Source organism: Brachypodium distachyon, chromosome 3, assembly GCF_000005505.3.
Source record: "Brachypodium distachyon strain Bd21 chromosome 3, Brachypodium_distachyon_v3.0, whole genome shotgun sequence".
Lineage (NCBI taxonomy): Eukaryota > Viridiplantae > Streptophyta > Magnoliopsida > Poales > Poaceae > Brachypodium > Brachypodium distachyon.
The window spans coordinates 3,724,248-3,738,671 of record NC_016133.3 but is presented as its reverse complement, the minus strand read 5'-3'; the positions used below and the strand labels follow the sequence as shown (position 1 = coordinate 3,738,671).

The 14,424-nt window shown below is 42.5% G+C and overlaps 2 protein-coding genes across 2 annotated transcripts; one reads left to right on the top strand and one right to left on the bottom strand.

Annotated features, from left to right (window-relative positions):
- The first annotated feature begins 3,007 nt into the window (after positions 1–3,007).
- On the top strand, positions 3,008–5,476 carry LOC112271532 (inter-alpha-trypsin inhibitor heavy chain H2-like). The gene is made up of 4 exons (XM_024460775.1): positions 3,008–3,608; positions 3,721–4,259; positions 4,354–4,700; positions 4,811–5,476. Exons 1-4 carry the CDS (start codon positions 3,596–3,598, stop codon positions 4,989–4,991), a joined length of 1,080 nt encoding a protein of 359 aa, XP_024316543.1. The 5' UTR covers positions 3,008–3,595; the 3' UTR covers positions 4,992–5,476.
- Positions 5,477–7,689: 2,213 nt separating this feature from the next.
- LOC100826763 (glyceraldehyde-3-phosphate dehydrogenase GAPCP1, chloroplastic) lies at positions 7,690–13,568 on the bottom strand. Its single transcript, XM_003570158.4, has 14 exons — positions 13,343–13,568; positions 12,796–12,869; positions 12,645–12,703; positions 12,510–12,548; positions 12,092–12,192; positions 10,737–10,849; positions 9,907–10,006; positions 9,654–9,800; positions 9,436–9,496; positions 9,213–9,310; positions 8,994–9,136; positions 8,473–8,556; positions 8,301–8,390; positions 7,690–8,208 (listed from the first exon to the last, which is right to left on the bottom strand). Exons 1-14 carry the CDS (start codon positions 13,430–13,432, stop codon positions 8,154–8,156), a joined length of 1,254 nt encoding a protein of 417 aa, XP_003570206.1. The 5' UTR covers positions 13,433–13,568; the 3' UTR covers positions 7,690–8,153.
- Between the last annotated feature and the right edge of the window lie 856 nt (positions 13,569–14,424).

The window sequence follows — 14,424 nt, the reverse complement described above, 5'->3', positions numbered from 1 at the left end:
CATTTCCACATGTGAACAGGATCCTCACATGTGGCCATCTGGCTTAGTCCTTTCTTTGTAGAGTATATTGGCACTAATAAGAAGTCTTCCTTGTACATGTGAATCGAACATTATTTCCCGATCCCTTTCTGAGTACATTTGCAATAATTTGATAAACACGCATCCATGCCATTGAATACTCCACACTTGCTTAGATCGACTAGATGACACATATGGTCAGCTAATGGTGGCCATGATTCGTGAGCTTGTTAGGTAGATCTGGTCAGTAGTTTAAATATGTGTCCATTAATTAGGTGGATCTGGTCACTAGGCAACTGAAATTGATTCAGTGACTATACTTCAGGAAACAAAGAACAGATAAAAAGTATATTCTAGAGTTTATATACACGAAGTAAAACATACAGTTGCAGAGGCCGGAGGATACCCTAAATCTATTGTAAAAAAACATGTATTCTTCCGTCCAACAAAGAATGTCTCAACTTTGACTAAATTTGAATGTATCTATACACTAAGTCATGCCTAAATACATCCAAATTTTGATAAACTTGAAACATCTTTTATTGGACGGAGGGAGTAAGTAAAACCTAGCCACAAAATCGATTCCGAAGAAAGTTGAACAGCAAAAACCTCAATTATTGTTCTTTTTTTTCTTGTCATTGTAATAGTTCCATTGCCAAATATCTCTTGGCATCTATTTGAGCCGTCGGCAGTTGGTCTCTTCCGAAGTCAAGTCAGATTAAGAAGTACATCATCTTTGGTCATAGGCTCGTAGTGATGTCGGCGTATATTAGACCATCCACCATGTGGGCAGAGCTAGCTAGCTTTTAGGTCAAGTAAAATAACTTCTACAATCATGTGGGCAGAGCTAGCTAGATAGATCACAACACATTATAGTCCGTTTGTCAATGATATTCCCAGTCTGTATCACTATGAATTAGAGCTCAATGATGAGATTTTACCGAAAACTCATGATACAAACTCATTGTGTTCATTATATCGTTCCCAATACCAGTGACCGTGCTATCTTCTCTTCCCTCGTGTCGTAAGGTGAAGCTCATTTTTCTCTAAAGAAACTGATAGCAAGAAAGAAGAAAAATCATACCTTCCCCTGGTTGTACTTATTCCAATTTCCAACGGGTTAGTAAAATCCAACTGTTGGCACTGTCAAATTACCATTGGGTATCTTAATTAATCATACTGGGCTGTCAGTAGCTCCCGAGTCAAGTCAAATTAAGAAGTATTCCTAGTACTTCCGAAGTCAAATTGCTATCGGGTATCTATTTAATCACTTTAATCATCGTTGGCTGACAGTAGCTCCTGAAGTCAAGTCAGATTAAGAAGTACAGCATCTTTTGTCATAGGCTCATAGTGATGTCTGTTGTGTATATATTAGACCATCCACCATGTGGGCAGAGCTAGCTAGCTTTTAGGTCAAGTAAAATAACTTCTCCTGTAATAGTGCAATTAAATTTATAGCAAAACAAAATTAGAAAACAATATATTTCCATTTCTAATTAAATTAAAAAATAATTCAAAAAGCACAGAAAAGCTTTTGCAACAGACCTTTGATCTTTATGTGGGGATGCCAAAAGGCACACATATCCTGTGGTGTAGAAAGGTCAACATAAAAGTATTAGCAAATTCGATTATTGCACCTGGGAACTTAAAATTTAGTCAAGTCTGTAAGTTCAATTATTCAAACGTTGGAACTATTGTAAAACACATTCCGTCGCCCATGTCAGATCATTGCCTACTGGCCACGAGGCTTATGAGGCCAGCGGAGGAGGTGGAGGGACACGTATGAGATGAGGGATTTAAAACGACTTTAGCGGCAACCTAAAAATCAGCGCTAAAGCAGAAAATAGCAGTTCTACACGCTGTAGTGAGTAGTTGTGAAGTGGTACCTTGCTATAGCACCGTTGTAGAGCACAATTTAAAACTTAGATTACAACACTACAAGTGGTTTTTGATTAAATGTTTCTAGAATCTTTCCTGAAATATATAGATTTACCGTGATGTTAAATATTAGACAGAATAATCAAGTTTAATAATTGATGAGGTACGCATTATAGTCCGTTTGTCAATGATATTCCCGGCCTGCCCAACATATCCAATATAACATATCATACTAGTATTGATTAGCACGCTAGATGTGAGTGGGTTACAAATTTAGATAACTACAGGAACCGTGTTAAAACAAATTCATAAATCGATGTTTAAATTAACTACAACTAATGGCAGAAAATGTAAAATACATTTAAAAGCAATAAAACCTATGAAGTATGTGACAAAATGATGAATCAAAAGAGAAAAAAGACCCAAAAAATGATAAAATTGATGAAGGGGCATGCATGGTTTGCACGGCAATATGGCGGGCCTTGTTGAGGTGGCATGTTGCATGTTGAGATAAATCATATACTCTCTCCGTCCAACAAAAGATGTCTCTATTTGTCAAAATGTGGATGTATCTAGACATGATCTATACACTAAGTCATGTCTAGATACATCCAAATTTTGACAAACTTGAGACATCTTTTGTTGGACGGAGGGAGTAGTTGGAATCTCCTATTTAGATATAGTCCAATTGTGATCGATAGGAATTGATGTGGCCGTATCCAGGTACAGAGGAGACGGCACGGCTTGTAATGGGAAAGGATCACATAGGCCATCATGCATGAATAGAAAATTAATACTTGCGCCACCTAAATTTTCCGCTCAATTTTGAACATCTGCGGTAGTTACATTTATAGAGCTGTGAAATGCATATCTGTAGTTCACTTATTGACCTTCGGGTGCTGCCTCTTCCGGGTACCCTGCAGGATATTTAAGGACAAGTTAAAAGCACCTTCCTCACTGCTGTTCTCTGAAATATCAGAGAAAAATCGAAATGCAAGTGTTTTTACGTGCCCAGTCGTCGTAATTGCGTCATATTGAGACTTAGCATTGCTGCTGACTTAGAACTCTCATTTCACCGCGCTGTTCAAATGAAAACTACTCCCTCTGATCCTAAATTTTTGACTCAAGTTTGCCCAAATATGAATGTATCTATTCTTAAAAAGCGTTTAGATATATGTAATATTTCAACAACAATTTAGGATCGGAGGGAGTAGAAAACATCCCTGTTGCTTTGTAGTTTTGCTGCCAGAGGAATTGGTTAATTCTTTCCTCTCTCCCATGCATTCCCCTTGTAATTTGTAAACCCTGTACTATTTGTGCATTTTTGACCCTTAGAGTGAAAATTGCATCGCGAAATTGCTTTGGCTTGCTGCCTTGTTTGATTAGGTAGATTTGTATTGCAAACACTAGTACCTGAAATGAAAATACCATCCTCGTGTAGAATTACTGCATGGATGGATGGGATGGGAGAGGATTAAGTACGACGCACCCTCCTGTACGATGACTATATTTTAATGAAGAGGGCTCGGGTCTGTCTATACCTCTATCGATCCATGCATCTCTGTGTGTATATATAGGACAGAATAGGCATGGGCTATGAGAACAAAGCAGCAGCAGCAATCAGCTAGGTAGCGAGTGGAAACATTGGTCTTCAGAGGGAGCGCTCTAGCTAGGAAGATCCAAGTCCTCGTTCGTCGCAATGCCTCTCCCAGGTTTTGTTTGTTTGTCCGTTCGTTCTTGCTCATTCTATTAAAACCGGCCAAGTAGTGCTTGTTTGATGGGAAAATTATTAATGCCAATTTGTTTTTTTAACGCCGCTGACAGGATTGAAAGTGACCCATGATCCTTGGGCACCGAGAAACGTGGGGCAAAAAGGCTGGGTCGGAGACGAGGTGCTGCTGGTTCTCGAAGCCCCTAAAGTTACGAAAATGGATCCCAGAGCCCCAGTGGACCTGGTGTTTGTGCTGGACATCAGCGGAAGCATGGGGGAGGAAGATAAGCTCGTGAAGATGAAAGGCTTCCTGGACCATGTCTTGGATAACTGGATCAAAATTCGTCACCACGTCGGCATCGTCACCTTCAATGACCAAGTTAATGTGCTCTGCCCCATTACTCGTATGACTGCTGACAACATTAATACGATGAAGGGCAAGGTCAAACGGCTTAGTGCTGATAGCGGGACCAATATAGAGGGTGGCCTCAGGGAGGCCGTCAAGCTCCTCCGCAACAATGAAAGTTCAGGCCACGGCGGCGTGATCGTTCTCTTGTCCGATGGGGATGAGAACATAGGGAATGCTGCAAGTGTTGATGTGGAGAATATCTGGGTTGAAACGTTTGGTTATGGCAAGCAGCACAATGCAAAGGTACGTATACGTTTCATCATTTTATTATGTTTCTAGAATAGAATAGAAAACCTAGATTGGTGTGTTTAATGTTACATATATTTTACATGTGCAGTTGCTCTCAGATATATCAAATTCAAGTCATGATGGCGGGTACAATCCTGCTCTCGAGCCGCACGCACTGACCACGGCGTTCTCCCCGCCCTTCTTCGTCATCGGGAGGAACGTCATCAGGGACCTGGACCTGACTCTGGAGCAGGAGCCAACAATGGACGTCTCCAATTTAGTAGATCCCAACAGCAAGCGCAAGCTCAACCGCAACCGCAAGGAGCAGATCACGTCTAGTGCCAAGAAAGTCATCCATATCGGCTCTCTCTTCAGCGAGCAGGTCTACAGGGTCACTGTTTCTTGGCCGATCACGGGCACTGCAACTGCCATGACAGTCAATTGGACATACAAGGAGTATGCTAGCTAATCGCACTCTCCCGCATTATTGCATGCTTTAATTAAGAGTTGTGTTAGTATTGATCATAACTAATACTCCTATGTGTGTGTGTGTGTGTGATGTACAGCCCGACCGCCGCTAATCCAAACGAGCCGATTCATGGGACGCCAGTGGTGGTACCTCCATCGCCGAGCGCCTCCCCAGCCACCGCCTCGCCCCCATCGCCGCGCGTCGCCACGAGCTCGCCGCCGTGCTCCTTCTCCGGCGGAGGTGCCAGAGAAGATCCTAGCGAAGACACCCCACTATAGGAGCCACGGGTCGGCGTTGCCGATCTCGGGCTTGACATGGAGCCAGGAGAAATGGCAGCGGGGAGGCGATGCTTGGGGGCGAGGCGGTACGGGACAGAGAGAACGATGACGGGGAGCTCGGCGGCTGCGTGGAGGCAGTAGACGTGCAAGGACGGCTGCACGTCGGAGCGGATGTAGCAACCCCGTCCGTGGAAGTACACGAGCACCGACGGCCGCATGTTTTTTTGCGTTCATTAGGTACGACCATTTGTGTGCATGGTAAGTGTCAATTTGTGTTCACTAAAGATGTCAATTTGTGTGCATCATCGGTGACAATTTGTGTTCATTAAGAATGGCAAATTGTATGCATTATTGGTAGCAATTTGTGTCTATTAGGGACATCAAGAAAATAGCCTTTGTGTAGGGTCGTTTTAAATGGAGGTTGTCACTCAATTTAGAGTGGGGGGAGATGTGAGATGCAGTGGAGGTGTGGAAATTTGTGCTCATCACTGATGGCAATTTACCTGCATTAGTGGTGGCAACTTATCTGCATTACGGTGGCAATTTATCTGCATCAGAGGTGGCATTTTATGTGTATTAAGGGTGGCAATTTGTGTGCATTAAGGATGGCAATTTTGTGCATTAAGGTCAACAAGGAGATATGGTTTGTGCAGGGTCATTTTGAATGGAGAAAATGTGTGATACGGTGGTGCATGATAGATTTTGACCAAAATATATGGGCATGGTTATTTTCATATTTTGTGTTCATTACGGAGGACAATTTATATTCATTAGTGGCGGCAATTTGTGTGCATAAGAACATGTCGATAGGCTTTTTTGGGTCATTTTAAATGGAGGTGGTAACTCAATTTGGAGTGGAGTAGGTGATGGATGCAGTGATGGGTGCTAGATTTTGACCAAAATAGATAAACATACATGGTTATTTGTATTCATTAGTGGTGGCAATTTGTGTTCATTAGTGGTGTGAAAATTTATATGTATCACGGTGGCAATTTATGTTCATTAGGGGTAACAATTTGTGTGCATTATCGGTGACAATTTGTGTGCATTAGAGGATAACTATTTGTATTTATTAAGTGAGACATGGAGATACAATATGTGTGGGGTCGTTTTGAATCGACGTGGTATCTCGATTTTTGGAGTGGGTGCATGGTTGATTTTGACCGAAATATATAGAATGGTTATTGTGATCATTAGATTATGAAAGTTTGTATTCAATAGGAGTGCCAATTTGTGTGTATTAGAAGATGACGGAGAACATGATTTGTGTGTGGTCGTTTTAAATCGAGACGGTAGGTCAATTTGAAATGAAGCGGACGAAAGATGCGATGGTGGATTGTGACCGAAACGGACGAACGTAGTTATTTTTGTTGATCAGAGGATGGTAATCTGTGCAAATTATAGACTCGTACAAAAGATTACGGTGCACTCACACGAAACACAAACGCCTGCTGCTCGCATGTCGCATGCAGCTGCTCTGCTGTTCGCATGCTGATGTGACCCCTGCTGCTCACATGCAAACACATCGCGCGAAAGGGCCACAGCGTGGCATCATGCATTCGCGCGTGAAGGGCTACAGCGCGGCGTCGCGCGCTATTCCACCCCTTTATAGTAATGCTAGGCAAAACCCTCTTCGTACTAGTAATGCAACAAACAAAACTCTTCCGTACATCATGATTTACGAATTTACGCCATCTAATTCACAGATTGGAGCCAGTGGATTCACGAGTAGGATGGATGACAGAATCGCGAACTGGAGATGTGTACCCCCATCGAGCTCCATTCACGCGAAGTGACGAATTGCGAACAGTGAATCCAAATCGTGAACCAAGCGAACTCCGAATCCGGCAACTATGACGCCAAGTCGAAGCCACCCTCCCGCTATCGTGTCTGGGCTTTATCTGAACTTCCCTGTTTCTTCTCCCTAAACAAGATCATGACCTCCAAATACACTGCTACTTTAGCAAATTTGTACGTGGGGGATCCGCTGAATAATTAATATGGATAAAATTATCCCTCCATGTCTCCATTTTTTTTTCTGAAAGGAGGGGGGGTCTTTGGCGAGTGAAATGAAATAGAGATGCACATCGGCTGATAAGCCGGATAAAATTATCCCTCCGTGTAGGGATGCACATCTTATCTAGTTTTCAACTGATATGACACTGATAATGATTGAATCCAAAAGAGTATCATGATCGTGCCAAATTTCCTTTCCATGATAAGAGCGGCAGCTGTTATTGTTCTATCAAGTATACTCCGTAGTTGTTTGCGGAGGGAATCATCGATCGGCCATGCAAGAACTTGATAGAACTTTAATTTACTGGTTATTGCCAGTTGCCACGTCCTCTACATATATGCGTCGATCTTGTTAATTTGGCGAACTAATTAACAGGGTAAAATCTGGCATCTGTGCTCTTGGGTTTGAGGAATAGAAGTATGCTCGGGCTACGTTTCAAATTTCCAGAAGCCATCCCAGTCATCAAATCCCACATAATAGGGCCCAGCCCATCTTAGTCCAATTAACGCAGCAATATAAAATATTGCACACCTACGACGATGAAAATCCTTAAACGCTATACCTACTGCAAACTGTAAAACGATAAGTAAATAAGTGATTGCAACAAACCATGGAATTCCAAAGAAATGACCATCATTGCTTCTCCTTGTTGTGGAAGAGATTAAATAACCTGTTGCAAAATTGCTACAAGGGAGCATAATCGTAACCTTGATACTCCCTCCGTCCCTAAGTGACGTGAATTTGTATAAGAACCTATAGAAATCCATGTCACTTATTTCGGGGCAGAGGGAGTGCACTTTATCCTGTTTTAACTCAATACAAATTAACATCTATAAGTCGTATTTTTATGAAAGAAAATCATAATCAGAACACAAGAGGAATTTCTTTAAAAGCAACAAATGAAATGACCGATATATATGAGATTGACTCAACAGTTTCACCCCCCTGTTAAGAGCGCTATGGAGTAGATTTCATCTCCTGCTACAAACAAGTCATGGATACAAGTTCCCAGTTCTGCTTGTGTTCAAAGCCACAACAAGGCCAATACCAGAAAAAGGGGGGTGGGTGGGGGGGGGGGGGGGGGGGGGGGGGGGCGGGGGGGAGAGGACCCTCAAAATTGCAACTTCCCAGATGACTAGTAGAGATCAGTGCTTGGCAGTGACGAGAGCCATGTGGGCAATCAAATCAAGAACTCGGTTGCTGAAGCAAGAAAACGAAGCAAATCAATCCATAAGGTGGCTGAAGATTCAAAGGGGTAACAACTTGTTTGATGCAGCGAACAATACACTCACCTGTAGCCCCACTCATTGTCATACCATGACACGAGCTTCATGAAGGAAGAGCTCAGGCCCATGCCAGCATTGGCATCGAATATGCTTGACCTGACATGGTGGGGAGACATCATGTTCTAGTGCCTTTAGGACAAATAATGATGTTGCTATGTGCGTAGACCAAAATTCTTACCTTGTATCACCAACAAAATCATTGGAAACCACATCCTCATCTGTGTAGCCTAGGATGCCTTTCAGAGCACCCTCTGATGCGGCCCTGAAACACGGGCATATGGATGAGTTGATAATAGCAAAGACAATGTTATGTATTTTGTTAGATCATAAATAAATGACTAAAGGAGAAGCTAGTTCTAATTAAGAACACGACCAAGAGTCAACAAATCACACAATCCGTGTCTATGCAAAGAGCAACAAAATTGAACTTTATTTCAACCATATTTTGTCATCACTTTCTACTTTCTGGGAGGTTCACGACATTCTCTACAAATACGCATCCTACATTTTGCTGTGAAGCACTCCAACCATTCTGTTAACCTTCAAATTATAGGTGATTAATATACCAGTCAACTGGTGCATAAGCCAATGGATTACTAAACACAACAAGTCAAACTGATATGTAAAGAATTGATCAGTGAACTGAAGTATCCTAATAGAACAGGTAATGTGCATGAACAATGGGATGGTTCTACATACTTGATGGCTGCTTTCACATCGTCATAGGAGGCACTTTTCTCGAGCCGGCAAGTCAAGTCGACAACAGAGACATTTGGTGTTGGAACTCGGAAAGCCATGCCAGTAAGCTTCCCGTTTAGCTCAGGGAGGACTTTACCGACAGCCTGACAGGACAGTAAGACCCGTCAGTCTACAGTCAAAATCTTAACAGAAACAAGACATGCATTTATCTCAAGATACCTTTGCTGCACCAGTGGAGCTAGGAATTATGTTTTGACTAGCACCACGTCCTCCTCTCCAATCTTTCATTGAAGGACCATCAACAGTCTTTTGAGTGGCTGGGACACAGAAGAACAAGCTTGTTATGACACACTTAATCTGAAAGCAACAATTACTCGACACAGACTGCAAAACCACATCCACATCTGTGACAACTGACAATCTCAAAGTATAGAAAGAAAACCTGTTGTGGCGTGAACAGTTGTCATGAGACCCTCAAGAATGCCAAATTCTTCGTGGACAACCTGCATATAATAATTGATGAGCATCATAACAATGGCAGAGTAGATGCATTCATGCATCACCTGAGTAGTTACTGTGATTCTACTGTGCAGTTAGCTTGGCAGGAAGTACATAGTAGTTAAGCAAAAAGGCAGGATAAGAAAGTGGGGAAGAAGCGACCTTGGCGAGAGGAGCAAGACAATTGGTGGTACAACTTGCATTAGAAACGACATTCATCTTGGGATCGTAGCTGTTCTCATTTACTCCAACAACAAACATGGGAGCATCTGCTGATGGAGCAGATATCACCACTTTCTTAGCACCACCCTACAAATAAGGTAGCAAAAGTTTCAACATTGTGTTCATTACAAAGTAATATGGTTTGCTAATTACATGGCGTTATCAATGATGAATCTCTGCCACAGGTCACAACCTTCAAGTGTACCGATGCTTTCTCGATCGTCGTAAAAATACCAGAAGATTCAACAACATAATCAGCTCCAAAGTTACCCCAAGGAATCTCTGCAGGATCTCTGGATATCACGGGAAAAAAAATGCAAATTCTTAACACAGACGTAGCAAAAGGTCAAAAAAAGATCTGAAGAGAAAACTGTCAAAGCAACAACCCAGAAATATGAATTCAGTCACAACCATCGATATCCAAATCGAAGTCAGGAAAGGATCATGAAGTGCTCCACATATACCGCAAGCATGCACTGATATGGATATTGTGTATGTTTGTGACCGTGCAGAATATGAGGTTCTGAACTCTGAATCAGTAATTAGATAATCAACTTATATTACTTTGGACAGTTTATTCAATGTCAAGTTAAACACGCTTCACTTTTATTATTTCACAAGGTTATGTATTGTAATACTATCTGACCAGCTGAAAAAGTATAAGAGGACTTGTATCTAAACAGAGATCTGAAGTGAATATTTCTCAGTGGTCCCGAAGTGTTTCAAGTTTGCGGGGAGATAATATTTAGAAGTAGTATTCACAAATTCACAGGGTAAAAAGACAATCAGGGCTTAATATGATACTATCTGGTAGTAACCGCGTAACAAGAGCAGGTCTGGGTAAGTCAGACCATCTCATGAGAGCACAATGGCACAAGTCCTCAAGAACGACCAGATCCAACTTTACTAGTAGCAAGATTACAAGGCGACAATGTCATGTATATTCAGCTATCAAGACATTTAAACAAACTGCACAGTAATATGTCGTACAATCAGCAAAACCTGACACACTCCCAGTATTACCTTTTGCTTGTAATTGTGATTTTCTTCCCATTGATCTCCAGGGTTGAATCATCCACAACCTGAATGGATCCTTTAAATGGACCATGTGTGGAGTCATACTTGAACATATAGGCCTGGAGAAGGGGGTGAATTATCAATAAACGAAAACAAAAGTACAACAAAATGCCACACACACACGCAAGGATGGAGTTGTTACTCCAACACTGAAGGAAAACAATATAATGGTATAATTAAATTTTGCCAAATTCCAGTGCGGGTCCTCCCAATGGATGGTTTTTGTCATGGCACCTAATGGATAAAATAAGAATACCAGACGCATAAAATTGGATGGTTGAACCATGCTTATGTGCTCAGAACACAATGCATAGATAAGATTTTCCAGGAAAAATAATTTGCATCAATCTAAACGGATAGAGAAGATAATCATCTTTCTGGACTAACTCGCTACACAGTTATACAAAGCAATATGGCCCTTTTCACCAACAGTCTCCAACAAACCTGCAACAGGTACGCAGTAGAATAGGTCCCCTATAGCTGCTTGCTAGTGTCGCATGCTCATTCAAACATTCTGCATGCACTATTATATTATTAACAGTTGTCCATGTTGCCATTGGTCTCCTATAGCTCCTTGCTAGATTAACATGCTCATCAAACACTGTACATGCACTATATATATTATACCAATGGATACAACATTTGTTCGTGTGGCAAAATACTCCACTACATTCATGGTACCATAACATTCTCTGGCTCATGCCACCTTGATGATTTCAAGCATCCACTGCCCTCTACCTTTCACAAACTGACCTCCTCTTCACCAATGCAAAACAATATCTCCCATCTCCACAGTCAGAATGGGAGAGAGTAGTAAGTAGCTATGAAGAGGAGGCCAGAGCATGGAAGGTAGAAGGAAGTGATTTAGAAATGTGAGCCAGATGATTCTCTTATACCATGAACGAGAGTGAATTATTTTACCACACAAACCCCTCATTGATATATAGCTGATAGTACACTAAAAGGTTTGAATGAATATGTGGAGTTATCAAGAAAAACTAACAAGCAGCTGTACGAGACCTATTGTCTTACGGCTACTCAGCTAGTGAGGAAGTTGTTATGCTATTGGCAGACCATGTACATAGTGCTATGCACATAACTGCACAGCAGGTAATACCAGAGAGATGATCATCTCACAACACTGATATTCAAAGGTAAGAGAAGCAAATACTCACAAAATTCAAGGTACCTAGCACATGAAACAGGAGAAAAAGTAGAAGTATCACAAACACTGTTCATTTTAGCTGGACTTTTCATGGCATGCAATATGATAACTAAATCCTTTTGCATTGTTCCCTCACCATGTACTTAGCATCAACAAAAGGATCATTGACAGCCACTACTTCAATATCATCTCTACTGGTTGCAATTCGCAAAACCAATCTCCCAATCCGCCCAAACCCTGTGATAACAAAAACAAAGGGCTAACATCAATAAAATTGCATATGTCTTACTGAATGTGCTTTTGACTGTTGGGTACCAAAGTGTTTAACTACCTCAGTAGGCCTGGCGTGACCAGCTTACAGGACTGAGAACTTAAGATACAATCCCAAGACCTTTATAAGATGATAACTAAACTATTTCGTTTTGCCAATATTGTACTCGTATATCAGAAAAGAAAAATACATGGCCTGGGAATCCAAGACAAAAATGCAAGGATTAATATGTCCCATCTAGATTGCACAGTTTCTGCACCAGTTTTGTACACGAGATGCTCACCATTGATGCCAACCTTCGTCTTCTCTCCACTTGAATATTCTGCAGAGAAAAACAAAATGATAACAATATATTATGTAATAATCATTAACCAAATGCCACTAGAAGCTGTGATGTTTGATGAACCCAACAACTTACGTGGGACAACAGGGGGCGCCTGCGTAGCAATCGCTCTAAGTGGCTGGATGTTCCTTGCACTTCAGCACACAAGCATTAGATACAACACATAGTAATCTGGTATTGCAGTTCACAAGGTAGTGACTATTAGGCATCAGGAGCAGGCACTCACGACGAAGAGGAAGCAGCGATGGAAGGGAAGCTGCAGCCAAAATGGGATGAGCCCGTGCTCCTCACGCACGACACCTATGCATAGCAGCCAAATCCCATCAATACGTGCAAGCAAAAATGCGTATGACACAACGTCCATCAAAGGAAAAGGACAAAATGATTCAGATGATGTAATCGACAGATTCCAGGCGGGAGTGGAAAGGAACAAGAGCGGCGGCAACACATGTGAACCAAACTGCATCTTAATTCACCCCTTGGTTAAAATTCGACGAAATTGGTGCTAAAAATTAGATAGCCAGACTCGTATACATTCGCTTAAACCAATTTCAGCTCGTATGTTTCGTTGCAACCCCCAAAGTCCAAACTGCCAAAATTGCTGAATTCCCCACATGCGGATGCCGACAGTCTCACCAAACCAAAAGCGAATCACGACGGGGTCGAATCTAAAACGCGGAATGGACACATACCAACCGCATGAAGCCCCCCTACCAACCCGTAGCAGCACCTCGGCGGAGAGCTATATGCGCAAGGAGAGAGAGTGTGTCTACCTTGGCGGGATCGGCGGCGGCGCGGGATCCGGCGGCGGACGAGGACAAGACCGCCGCGGATGCGCGGAGGGGCACGGAGAGCGCCGCCATCGGAGGGGAAGGAGATGGAGATTGATTGGTGCGTGCGTTAGGGTTTGACCGGGGCGAGAGGATCAGAGGAGGGACCGCAGGAGGAGTCACGGGGAGGAGGAAGAGGGAGGCGGGCGGGCGGGCGGGGAAGGTGGCGACTCGTGTGCCTTCTTTTATAAGAGAGGGGGGGGCAAGGTGGCCGTGCAACAGCAGCAGCCTTTGCGTCGCCTACCCCCTCCACCGAATATCTCGGTCTTGGCTCCATTCGTATTTTATAAAAGAGAGAAGATCTTAGCAATTTTGGTTTGCGTTTCCCACGAAGAACAGCTGTTGCAGGGGATTGTTATTCGTCTAAGCGCTGCCGTTGGTAGAGACGACATTTCCGTGATAGAATAAAGCTAAATGATTTATTAAAGTGTGGACATTACTACTTGGGTCTTTCTGCTCTACGCCAAGGCTGCCCTTTGGAACAAAAGATGTTCATAGGAATTTCACGGGAAAGAAAATTTACAAGAAATTTTTCTATGATGCCTTTTGGATTGTGGATTAGCATTGAGAACTCAATAGAAATGTTTTCTTTCTTTTTTGTGGGGTTTCAAAACATTTGCTCAAACCTCATGATTTTACAACTCCAATACAACACGCACTACTGCAAAACACAACATATGTGATGGGTCATCAGTGACGGACGGGAAAGACCCGTCACTGATGACCCTCATCAGTAACGGGCATATCGTGCCCGTCACTGATGACCCTTTATCAGTGACGGGCGTGCCCCGTCCATCAATGATGACATCTCATCAGTAACGGGTGAGCAAGAACCGTCACTGATGATCCATCATCAGTAACGGGCATGGGACGTCTGTCAGTAATGGTCCAATGTAAAAACTTGCAAAATTCACAGATACAAACATCAATGGCGGGCACAAGCCCCTATACCTGGGCCGGCCCAGCATATTTTAGGGTTAAGGGGTTGGTATAAAGTACCCCCACCTCTTCTCTCCATTCTCCCT